The sequence below is a fragment of the Euleptes europaea genome, chromosome 5 (assembly GCF_029931775.1).
Source record: "Euleptes europaea isolate rEulEur1 chromosome 5, rEulEur1.hap1, whole genome shotgun sequence".
NCBI classification, from domain to species: Eukaryota; Metazoa; Chordata; class Lepidosauria; order Squamata; family Sphaerodactylidae; genus Euleptes; species Euleptes europaea.
The window spans coordinates 68,328,114-68,341,426 of NC_079316.1; the positions used below are offsets into that span (position 1 = coordinate 68,328,114).

A 13,313-nucleotide genomic window follows, 5' to 3' on the forward strand; every position below is an offset into this window, starting at 1 on the left:
TCCTTAGAAGCTCTTCAGAGCAAAGAGGTCCAACACACTGCAACGGTTTTGATACCATCACCACAAGCAGGACAAGAAGAACGTCCAGAATCTCTTGCCTCAGTATGCAGGAACCAACAGCATGCTTCCAGCTCAGAACTCAAAAATGACTATAGTAACACAGGTACAGATCTTGACAAGGTGTGTCTAAAAAGGGAGCACCCTCTGGAATTAAATGAAGGCAGCCGTCATCCGGAGCAAAGTGACAGTGCAATGAAAGCAGTTGTAGAAATCCCGGCCCAACCCCAAACAGTACTTTGTGAGCTGGAGATGAAAGCAAAGGCATCTTTACCAAGTCTTTCTAAAACTTTGCATGACTCTGTGCAAGACAGCAACCTGCACACCCCAGCAACCCTAGAGGATGGGGAAAGTTGTCTCAGCAAAGAAACCTTAAGCAAGTTCCAGCAGGGTGATGCTAATACATTGACTTCAGACTCTCTTTGTGAAGAAGCTAGTCCGGATGATGCATGTGATAAAGAATCTGTCATAAATGAGCAGTTGGGCGTTTTATGCGGGATGGCAGGCGACAGTGATAAAAGCAACACTGGTATTACGGAATGCATTCCAGCGGCACAGAATACAGACGTTGCAAATGCTGTGCCACAGACTCTGCCAATAGCTTTTAAATTAACTCCTTCTGATTCTGAGGGAAACAGAACTGAACATAACCCGCTTGGTAATCAGACAGAGTTGGCAGAAGAACGTTCAGGTGCTGAAATCAAACAGAATCTGAGTTTGGTTGGTGCAATAATCCTGAACAACGAACACGGAAATATAAGTTTTGAAAAGGATTTTACATTCACAGCTGACGGAATTGCAGGGGTACAGGAGTGTCACCCTCTGGTATTACCTGCACTCACAGAAATGCCTTCCAGCAATACTTTGTATAAAATTGACAGTGTTCAGAAGACAGAGTTTCTACCTGGTGGCTCTGAAGCCGTAGTAACAGCTCTTTCTCCATCGGCATTTCCGTGTGAACAGCACATGGTGAGCCAGCAACCGGCAGGCAGCTTGACTGATGCCATTGTGGGGGAATTACAAAAACAGGAGCTGGAAATCGCAGCGTGCCAAAATATTGTTGGTGCTGGTCCTGAGTTGCATATCGCTGCTGCTGAAGCCATATGGGAAGATGATAATTCTGCAGAGAAAAGCCCTATGGATCCAAGGAATTCTAGAGTACCGAATTTAGACAACATTCCTTCAGAGACAATCCCAGGGAAAGAATCGATGATCCCTGAACAAGTTTTCCAGTCAGAAGAGAGTACCATGACCTCACAACGCTCCGCCGAGGCGGGGCAGTTGGAAGGAAGTTTGTCGCCATTTAATTTCGAGAAGCTGCAGACAGAGATCTCTGCAATTAAAATGAAAGGAGCGAAAAGCGACGTCAGCTTCAAAGCCCAGCAATGTGACAGCGCAGTGGAATCGCTTTTCAGCTTTTCAAGCTTAGAAGAGAAGCTTCTGAGCCTTTCATCTCTTGGTAAGCAAGCAGGCAGTAATGAGGTTGTTGCAGCAAATATCACCTGTGCGGATGACAAGCAGAGGAAGGGGGTGGAAAATACACAGAATGAAGAAAAGGGCAAATGTGCTTCCGCAGAGAATTTCGCTGCCCCTAAGACGGAAACAGTTATCCCCACGCAGTCTTCAGACCCTGATGTTCTGACTTCCAGGGCCTTTGGCACTGGTTTTTCTGGTTTCAGGGAGCACATTAGCAAAATATTTGAGAAAACCGTTCAAAGTACTCTGAGGGCAGAATTACAGCACCTTTTGGATGAAAACGTTGCCAGTGACAACGACAGCCCTGTTGTTAAAGAAATACCAGAATTTAAGCAAGTCTTGGAAGGCAGAGATGGAAACAGTAAAAATGGAGAATCTGAATGTGACCAGAAAATGGGAGGAGACATGTTGACTTTAAAGGCTAAGAGTTCCAATGGAGGTATTCAAGAGAAGATAACTCAAGAAGAAAACCGAGTCTTGATAAACACTCAGGGCTCTAGAGAGGATTGTTTGCTTGGTGAAAAGAGCCTTGTCAAGGAATATTGCTTAAGCAACGTATCATCTCTAGCAACATTGCCAAATTTACACAGCGAAATGGATGGCTCCAAAATGAGCAATGACAAGATGACGACTGAGGAAAGTGAGCACGTTAGTCCAGTGAGCAGTGATAATGGTGGTAATCTAGTAAACCTGGAAACAGAAAAACTACAAGTTGCCAGTGGTTGTGGCCCAGGGACAGTGAGTCTTCTATCTGCTTGTGACAGTAACCTGCCTGTAATGACTGCTGTCTCCTCAGACGTTGTCCCAAAGAGTGATAGTGTTAGTACTACCACTGAAGAGGCAGGTGATTTAATCAGTGTGTGTAATGCAGAACCAGGTTTATCTGAAGAAGAGCCAATTATGGAACATTATGGAAACCTATGCCACCACCTGCCGCTAAGTAAAGGTGAGGAAAACAAAGAGATCACTGTTAATTCAGGCAACGTGTCACCATTGCCATTTCTTCTAGATGTTCTTTGTGAATGCAAAGTACAAACAGAACACTTCAGAACATTGCCAGGTGAAAGTGAGACAACATCTACCGGCTGTAGTCTTCTGGCTGAGAATTTGCACCAGGATCAAGGATATAGTATGCTGGATGTGCTGGGAAATGCAAAACACCTGCAGCTTTCTCAAGAGCAAGGACAGGGGACAGAAATACACTGTCTTATAGACTACTTTAAAAATGAAGTATGCCTTGATGATTTCCCCCCAGGTGACTATAAACCAGAACCTGTCAGTGTGAGTAAGGACTGTGTAGAAGAAGCAGATGACACCATGTTGAGCACAACAGAAACTGATGGAGATATTTCTGTCAACACCCCTAAAAAAGGTATTACAGGGATATTATTCACTGCCGGTGACTCAGCTTTGCAACCCAGCATTTATGATCAAGGGTCTGATGCAAAACAGCCTTCAGAAACCATTCACAGGGTGGAAGAAAATGTGTGTTTTAAGAGGATGGATGCTGCTCTTCCTTCTGCAAATCAGCATAGAGAAAAGAATCGGACGCAAGAGAGTTCCCTTCAGAATACCCAGGGCAAGGGATCAGCCGCTTCACTCACTGAACTGGAGCAAAACCTTCCCGGTGAACATCCAAGTATGACTACTGAAGGATTACCTTCTGAAAGGTACTTATTTATTTATTTAATTGTAAAAGAAATGTGCCAGTATATTGAAGTTGTTGGATACTGTGTAAGAGAGGGTAGGATGGACAACCCTAATTATTGCAATCTAAACTGCAAAAAATTTTCAGTGGAATGTAGTATTAGTTTAGGGGAAATGTCTGTGGGTCACTAGAGGAAGCAAGGGATATATTCTGAAACCTGTAAAGAGCTGGAGGCACAGCAGTCCTTTCCAACTTATTTCTTGGCCAAGACACTTATGTACAATACATAACTCGCAATTGCCAGTCATAAATCAGATAGATAGATCAGCACTTCCGCAAACTCCGTGAAGCTACAGACAGAGGTTCTTTCATACCTTAAAAAGGTTGGACCGGCAAGTCTTTTTTTCCGCTATACACATTGTTCACCTGTCAAACTGGATTACTCCAACTTGTCTTCTAAGGTTTGCTGTTCTTTTGAAACACCTCACCGACTTAATACTTTAATATCCAATAACACAGAAGCAGTAGCTCTATGACAGTTGGCCAAATGCAATTAGTTTCATTGCATTCAGGCAGGTGTTCAGTTTTTTAATTTGAGATTTGCATGTCCAGGATTTTTAGGTTGCCCACAGAAGGAGGACCCAACACATTAATAGTGTAATCCTAAACAAAGTTACATTTTTCTCCAGTAACTAGAGCTAGTTTTTAAAAAACAAAAACAAAAAAACCTTCCACTCTCATTCCCTTTTTAAAAAGTTATTTTTGGTAGGTTTATTTTATCATTGGTTTGCATGTGAGGGAAATTTTTACATGAATACATTTCAGTTCTATCAAATGAGACCTCTTCTACAGTAACTAATTGTGTCCTTGTTTTTCCCATAACCTCAGCACTATTCCTGAGCACTGTCAGTCTCTCCTTGCTGCACCTGAGAAGGACGCTATAATAGTAGCTGCCAAAGACATCTCAGATGAGGCGAGGGATACCACCAGAGTAGAAAGGTACAGTGAAAAAAATTAACTTTTTTTGTAGACGGTAGTACTGCTCCACTTAATCATTCTTTCCAGATGCATGGCAGTGAATTGGACACTAAAACTGGAAAACGTATTTGTGCATGATGTTTTCCTTGTCCGTCCCCTCCGATAGAATTAGTGTGGATCACGTTACTTGCAGTCGGGTTTCCAAGTGGCAAGGTTCATTTTGAAAGGCTCTTAACTGCCTCACTCGCCAAAGTTTAATGTGTGAAGATTTTTCCAGCTTAGAGGTGAAGTGATGGGAATAGGGTTGCCAACTTCCAGGTAATGGGGAGAAAAACGGCACCTCTGTACTCGTACCAAAAGGTTTAGAAAAACAGTACAGGAAACTGTATATACACAAAGTGCAAATATTTATAAGCTACTGAGGTGAAACATAGACCATATACGTGACTTATATACAACACAATTATATACAATATGTACAGTTCACACAAAAAATGTAGAGAAATTTCCAAAGGTCTCAACTGAGTACCAAATGAATGCTAATATTGTAATCCTTGTGTAAAGTTCATATAGAGCCACAATCATCGATGGATACAGCCGTTTCAGATCCACAGCAGTGGAAATCTTTCTTCAGTCCTTAATACAAAAGTGCTGTTACATATTCATCATTCCTTCCCACACAGGGTAAGTATGAGCAATCAGACGTCAGTAAAGTACATCACATAGTGCAGCACTATGTGATGTACTTTACTGACGTCTGATTGCTCATACTTACCCTGTGTGGGAAGGAATGATGAATATGTAACAGCACTTTTGTATTAAGGACTGAAGAAAGATTTCCACTGCTGTGGATCTGAAACGGCTGTATCCATCGATGATTGTGGCTCTATATGAACTTTACACAAGGATTACAATATTAGCATTCATTTGGTACTCAGTTGAGACCTTTGGAAATTTCTCTACATTTTTTGTGTGAACTGTACATATTGTATATAATTGTGTTGTATATAAGTCACGTATATGGTCTATGTTTCACCTCAGTAGCTTATAAATATTTGCACTTTGTGTATATACAGTTTCCTGTACTGTTTTTCTAAACTTCCAGGTAATAGCAGAAGATCTCCTGCTGTTACAACTGATCTCCAGCAAATAGAGATCAGTTCGCCTGGAGAAAATGGCCGCTTTGGCAATTGGACTCTATTGAATTGAAGTCCCTCCCCTCCCCAAACCCCACCCTCCTCAGGCTCCTCCCCCAAAACATCCCACTGGTGGCGAACAGGGACCTGGCAACCCTAGATGGGAATCATCTCACTAGCTAAAGGCCTGAATATCTACAAGTCACTTGTTGAAGACACAGCCAGACAAAAAAGGTGGCACCCCTTCTTCCAGACAGATGTATCATAATCTCAACCATATTAATTGCAGGCTGACAGTATAAACAGGAGACTTAGCAATTTCCACATTTGATAACCACATCATTTGCAGGGCTGTTTTGGAACGGGACCTGGAATTAATAGCTGCCCTGTAAGCATGTCTTGGTATATTGATGGAGTGAACTATTAAGGCTTTATGTCTCTTGTTCATGCATGTGGAGGAGAAGCTGCGAAATTCTCAAGAGCAAAATTATTAATTTTGACTACTTTTGGCTCATTTGTGAGGAATTATATATTTGGAAGATATTTTGAAAAGAGGCATCAACAGACTTCACACATTCTCCATTCCACACTTGCTTTTCTTTGTCATGTTGGCAGTAAGGAGGTGGGCATTTCCAGTCAGTTGTATATCTGCTCAGAGGTTACAGAGACGTACAGCACAATTCTAAGCAGAGTTTCGCCCTTCTAAGCCCATTCACTTGGACCATCTTAAAAAGTTGCAACTCTGCTTATGCTGCCAGTGTAAAAAACACAGAAAATCCCTATGTTTTAAAATAATGACAGGTGACCTATTTTGATTCTTGTCTTTGAGTAGCTGCTGCCAATTCATAGCTATGTTTCTTTGTACTTGCATTGGCTGGAAGAAATTATCATCACCTGTTTTTTCTGTCTGAGCATTCATCGCAAGCAACAGCAGCTGCTGCTTTCTGCAGAACAGTAACCATTTTTAGCCTCATGCCTGTGGATATGTCCGTCTTGTGAACTGTACACAGAGAAAAATAGAGTCACATAGTCAAGAACTTCGCTTTCTCAAGGCAGTTAACAGGGAACACTGCCTTTGTTCAAGCTTGCTTAGTACAAGAATGTACAACCATAGGAAGAAATGAATGGTATCTGTTGCCAGCCTGCCTGTCTGTTGTTTTGTAGTGTTCCGGATAGGTCTCATTTAGGGATATGAAAATGGAAGTATTGTAGACACTGTAGTGACACAAAGCTGGTCATGCACATTTCCCATTATTTCCTCCCCCACCTGCATATTTATTGCTGTTATGCTTCTTTCCTATTATAGTCCTCTACATTTTATATCCAGTGTCTTCTACTTTGTAATGGTGATATTCCTATAAGAATGCATTTATTTAGTATTTATTTGATATAGTATTTATGGCAGTTGACATCATTTCATTAATAAGTACAACAAAATCACATAAAACTATATTAACCACAAAATTTACTCTTAGTAATGTCGGTGAAAGGCATACTTTTATGATTCGTTTTGGGTACAGGACATGTTTGGTGTGTATTGAGTCCAGAGCTGCTTAAACATGGAAATGCCACTGAGAGCTTACTGTTGCAAATAGTCCAAACCTCCTTGGTTTGGGGATCCAGAGAGTTATTGGATTTTTTCTGTGTTGGACTTATATCCCAGGAGTCCATTCTCATCCTGCATTCAAATCAAAGTTCTGGATTTCCCTGACATTTTAAACTCAAAGCATTCTGGATAACCTACAAATCTGAGGCACGTTTCGGATGTAAATACAAGGCATTGTTTCTTGTGAGAATTAACCCAAGTGATTCTTGGGCTCACATACTTCCTTCCCCTTGTATGTGGCTTGATAATTAAAGTATATAGCTCCCTGAGGGAAGACTTTGCTAGTATGCCACTATATTTGCCCATATTCTCTATCTCTAAAGAAGAGGCTTAGGGAACCAAAAGAGTTATTGGTTGGTTGGTTGGTTGGTTGGTTGGTTGTAATGTTGAACTTATATCCCAGGAGTCCATTTCTACCCCTGCATTCAAACCAAAGTTCTGGATTTCCTTGAAGTTCCTTTGTGTTCTTCTTGGCTGATTATGGTGTTCCCCCATGTTTTTACAAGTCAGGGTGTACTTCCTGCCATTGTATTCCTTGCTAGGTACATCCTTATGTCATCCTGCTTTTCCCTATGCCATAAACATCTTAGTGACACCCCTGCCAGCTAGACATTGTGAGGCTATGTGAGCTTGTTTTAAAGCTTGGCCTGAAGTTTGTCTGCTGTGTGCTTCTGCATGTGCTGATTTCTTTGGCTTTGCTTCTAATAACAAAATGTCTCTACTCTGGTTCAGGTGGTGCTTCTGGCCTCTCTCTCAACAATTTGGTAGGAAAGTAGAAGTCTTTATGCCAGAACTGGCTGTTGGGAGATTGTCAGCCCAAGGATCTGGTTTTTGTAAGAAGTAAAAAAACCCGTAGAAGAAATTCAGAATGACAAAATTCTGTTTGACATAGACCATAACTGTGAACCAAACCAGTCCACTCAGAAAAGCTTCTCACATCTCCCACCATCTTGTGTTTCTTCTAGTGCGGGGGTTTGGAATTGGAATTTTAGGTATGACATTTTTATGGAGCAACAGGAAGCATATCCTATTCCTGTATCACAAAGTAATTGCTAAAGCTGCTTTTAGTTTCCCCATTAGAATTTATTTGCGATTCAAGATCATTATATCCTATGAAATGTCACAAGTTACGGCTCTTAGATTGACAGCTTATTTGAAGAAGCTATCAAACAGATTCTACTGATTTCAGTTATATACTTCCTAGAGACTGGAATTTTTCAGTTCTGTCCTCTTGCTACTGTTATCTAACAAGGTGCAGTGAGTCGCAGCAGAAATATGATAAAAGACAGTGGAAGGTAGAGGAAAAAACCAGGAATGCCTCCTACAGTTCACAAGTACACTCTAGTCACAGTATTATTTATTTACTTACTCTGTTTATAGGAGCCCTGTGGCTCAGAGTGGTAAAACTGCAGTACTGCAGTCCAAGGTCTGCTCATGACCTGAGTTCTATCCTGACGGAAGTTGGTTTCAGGTAGCCGGCTCAAGGTTGATTCAGCCTTCCATCCTTCCAAGGTCGGTAAACAAAGTCTGCCTAGTAAACGTCGGGATGTGACGTCACCCCATGGGTCAGGAATGACCCAGTGCTTGCACAGGGGACCTTTACCTTTACTCTGTTTATATCCCATCTTTTCCCCCAATGGGGACCCAAAGCAGCTTACGTTGTTTTCCTCTCCTCTGTTTTCTCCTCACAACAACCCTGTGAGGTAGGTTAGGCTGAGAGTGTGTGACTGGCTCAAGGTCATCCAGCAAGCTTCCATGGAAGAGTGGGGATTTGAACCTGGGTTTCCCAGATTCTAGTCCGACACTTTAGCCACTATACCCTGCTGGCTGTCAGTAGTCGCCGCTCATAATGTGGTTTGCTTCTTGAGAGGAGATATGTGGTGGTCCGTGAAAACGAGTAGCATAGATTAATGGCTCTTATCCCAACACACGACCACTAACTCGCTTCTTGAGTACTGCAGCTCCCTGACCTGGCTAGGAACCAGTTGCACATATAGCTCATTTAGAATGAAATCCTAACCAGAGTAATATTAGCATCATATTCTTCCTACTTCATGAACATCATTTGGGCTTAAAAGGGTGTACCGGTAACTCTGTTTAGGATCAAACTGTTAGACAAGAAGTTTCTTTGCCTCTGGAGATGTGAGAATGAAACCTTACCATGTCTTTAAAACTTGATGTGAAAAACTGTTCTTAATACCACTGATTACCAGGGTGCTCTGTTAAGATCCAGCTGTGTCCCCAGGTAGTTCTGCTGTATTAGTGCTATGCCATAATTCTTACCAGAAATGATTGAGAACTGGTCTGCATCAAGCGATGTCACTTAGAAGTCCATACAATTGAGCTGAATGGAAAATAAATCACAGCAGTTAGTGGCAGAGCGATGGCAGTTAAAGCACTGCCATTGATAGTAGGCAGGTGGGAATCTTCCCCAAGACAGGAATTTAAATAACTTCTTCGATATGCTATTCTTCTGTTTTGTCAGTTGTCATGGAAGATTAAGACATCTGAAATGAAGGAAATCTGAATCTCAAACACTTGGGTTCATTTTTTGTCTTTATTCTGCACAGCAAACAGCAGCGTTCAATATGTATGAAGACAGGAAGGTACAGCTCCCTTCTCCAAATGATGCAGCCAAGTGTGTCATTACTTATTCTTTGGTGTTTTCAAATCTCACACAGGACCTTTTTGGGAAACATGTCATCTGTGAAAACAATTGTCCCTGTGATAAATTTGTGTCTGCTGTCCAGCCGAATGTCTGCATGGCATTTTGAAAGTCCAGCTTTATTCTTAATGTTCACATGTAATGTATGTTTGCCACTGTTTACATGTGGCAGCAACTGTTTACATGGCCACTGTTTACATGTGGTGGAGCTGGGGGGGGGGTGATCTGCGGGGACGCTCCAGCACATTCCTCCAAAAACTCTATGAATAAACCCGGAAGTGACGTAATGTCCCCCCTTCAGCTGGCCTGCTCCTGCCCGCCGGCCAGCTGAGGGGCAGCGGGCAGCCCCCTTAATTGGTGGGCAACTACCCGCCATTACTGGGCATCTGGAAAGCCTAATGGTGAGCCCTACATGTTATATCAGTATGATATATGCTGCTGGTAACATGAGACACCGCAGATATATAGGGAAGGTGGGACTTGCTTTAAATTCAGTTCTCTATCATTTTACAACACTGTCTCGCTTTTTCTGGAAAGAGAGAGACTTCTGATTATTTGTTTTAGGGTTTTACCTGACTTTCTAACCTTCTGCTCTTAGAGAAACTTATACAATCTTAGGGCTTGCTTGCACCTTTGTCTTGTAGAAACTCACCTCGTTTTTCATTTTTTGAGATGGATAATTTGCTGTGTGTGTTTGGCTTGTGAAAGGCATTGCTTTTAAAGTTTATAGCGCATAAAAGAATATAAAACATTCCTGGAATTAATTGTAGTGATAACATTTCAACACTCCTTCCATCAAGAAATACCACAGCTAAGAATAGCTTTCACAGCATGCAATGAAGCACTTCATTAATTTCCTTTAAAAAAATTCTAATTTGGGGGTTTGGCTTACAAGACTTATTAGCAAAAACTATTATAAATGTTATTGCTAAATCCAAAGCAGAATGTTGGGTTGGATCCTGTTTATCCATTCTGCTAACATCAGCACTTTCCTCTGTAGGCTTCTCTTAATACAAGAGACTCCTTGTTCCAGAAGAAGGTGCCCTTACTAGGTTAATGCCTGTGTGTATATCTTAAGGACTGCCTACACCCATATGAACTTACCCGACTATTATGATAATCTTCTGGTGCTCTGTCATCTGAGGCTAAATGGGGGGCAACATGAGAAAGATGCCAGACTAGGATCTGGGGGCAGGCATAAGTGGCTGGGAATAAGGAAGGATCAAGATAGGGACAGGGGAACAGGAGTCAGTGTATGGTATAATCTAAAATGGAACATAAGAAGAAACTTCTTGCTGCCATCCTGGTGGTGGAAAGAGCCATCAAGTCACAACTGACTTATGGTGACCCTGTAGGGTAAGGGTGTCAAACATAAGGCCCGCAGGCCAGATCTGGCTCCTGGAGAGCTCTTATCTGGCCCACGAGCCGGCTGAGGCAGCCACCCACCCACCCCAATCCCGATTCGGGCTGGCCAGGTATGGCCTGGCCCAACCAAGTGACGTCTATGTCATATCCGGCCCTTGTAACAAAAGAGTTTGACACCCCTGCTGTAGGGCTTTCAAGGCAAGGGATGTTCGGAGGTGGATGGCCATTGCTTGCCTTGGCATGGGCTGAGAGAGAGAGAACTGTGATTGACTCAAGGTCACCCAGCAGGCTTCATGGGAAGGAGTGGGGAATCGAACCTGGTTTTCCAGATCAGAGTCCACAGCTCTTAGCTACTACACCATCCTAGCTTGTTAAAATTCAAGGTGGGTTTTTTTTGGGGGGGAGGGGGTCTACTACCTACTATCAAGTACTGATCCCTATATAACTTATAAGGTTTCTTATAAGTTACTGATCCCTATGTAACATATAAGATTTCTGGCAGCCATGAAAATCTGCGAAAAAGCCATTTTTAGACCTGGCAGTCAATTGACTTGGTAATGCACTCACTTGAAGTGTTTTTAAAGGCAAGAGGGTTGAAACTAGAAAATGAGCTTCCAGTGGTATGTTTGATGTATGGTGCACAAATTAAAATGAGCAGGACTGGTTATCAGGGAATGGTCAAAATTTGAGCTGGACTAACCTAGAAACAAAGAAAAGCAAGGGACCTCACGGCAATAGCAGCTGGTATCTTCTTGAAGCTGTAAAACAGATCAACAGCATAAACTGGAAACAGACAAGCCGGTTGAGGGTTTCTAAGTTTGAAATTGTTAATTAACAAGTCACTGTGTACTACCAGACCAAGTCTAGAAATGGCTGCAAAGTAGCCCATTTGTTCCAATTGTTTCAGGTTTGCCAGTTGTATTCACCCAGATTAGTATTGCCAGGTCCTCCCGGCCACTGGTGGGGGATGCGGGGGAGGGGTGCCAGATTCAAGTTGGGAAACTCCTGGACATTTGGGGATAGAGATTGGGGAGGACAGGAACCTCAGAGGGGTACAGTGCCATAGAGGCCACCCTCCAAAGCACCCACATTCTCTAGGAGAACTGATCTTTGTAGTCTGGAGATGAGCTGTAATTCCAGGGGATCCCCAGGTCCCACCTGGAGGCTGGCATCTCTAACCTAGATGCAAAAGTTTAACTTGCATAGTTTGCTAATGAGCCTTGCAATCTGTAGATGGTTTGCTTGCCTGTACAAAGGGTCCACCACAATGTATGGCTGGCTGGTAGGATTTTTCTTACATGCTCAAATAAGAGAGAGCAAAGAAGGCACACAAAGGGAAGTATATTCAAAGATGGAGAGGTAGTAAGGTTTCAGAATAAGGACTGGATCCTTTTATGAATCCAAGGTAACCATAGGATTATGCATCAGCAGGTTGTTAGCCCTGTTAGCTACAAGCACACTGAAGGCATCCTAGGGATACATTTTTTTTAAATAGCAACTGTTTTTTCAATGATGATATTTGAATGACCTGCAGGCCATGGTAACCACTTCATGGATTTTGTTGCTAAGCCCAAATAAGAGGCAGAATGATTTGAGGAGGGGGAACTCTTTCCACTAGTTCTGGCTAACCTTTCAGTTATCTTGGGCCAACTTTTGTTTTCAGCTGGAAACTATGCAAAATGTGATTTCCTAGCATGGAAACTCAATCAAGCTTTGGTGACTTCACTGAACATTTCTTCTTCAGGGATTTATCTGAACCTCAATTGCATAGTGAGATTCTGAGGTTTTGCACCCATAATACAAGTTGGAACAGAAAGAAAAAGTGCTTATCAACCCCCAAGGACCAACACTGCTAATATTTGAATGGCTCTAATTTTCAGGGACCGCAATTACTCTCAAGAGTTTGAAATTTATGTGCAGGAAGTGGTTTTCAATATAAATTTCCACTGCAGTGAAAAGATCTGTATTGGAAAATTAATATCTATGCTCAGCTAAGTTATTAAGTTTTGGATATATGTTTAAATTTCAGGAATCCAGTGGGACATTTCTAAACAGACAAGTGCAAGATATCATAGTGTTTGTGTCATTTTGGAGACCAGCCTATGAACACTTGCTGACTAATGAAACTAAACTAGTTCAATTAAGAAAATAATTTTTTATCTAGTAAAAATAGGGTTGCCAGGTCCCTCTTCACCACTGGTGGGAGGTTTTTGGGGTGGAGCCTGAGGAGGGTGGGGTTTGGGGAAGGGGGAGGGACTTCAATGCCATAGAGTCCAATTGCCAAAGCAGCCCTTTTCTCCAGGCAAACTGATCTCTATCAGCTGGAGATCAGTTGTAATAGTGGGAGATCTCCTGCTAATACCTGGAGGTTGGCAACCCTAA

At 42.2% G+C, this 13,313-nt stretch overlaps 1 protein-coding gene across 6 annotated transcripts in view; it reads left to right on the top strand.

Moving 5' to 3' along the window:
* TACC2 (transforming acidic coiled-coil containing protein 2) overlaps positions 1-13,313 on the top strand; it is a 164,698-nt gene that overhangs the window by 25,032 nt on the left and 126,353 nt on the right. For 5 of the 6 annotated variants that reach the window (XM_056850218.1, XM_056850219.1, XM_056850221.1 and 2 more), the window contains exon 3: positions 4,070-4,180. The exons of the other annotated variant lie outside the window; for it this stretch is intronic. In XM_056850218.1, coding sequence (XP_056706196.1) covers positions 4,070-4,180 — 111 coding nt within the window. The remainder of the gene's footprint in view (positions 1-4,069; positions 4,181-13,313) is intronic. 6 annotated transcript variants of the gene reach the window in all.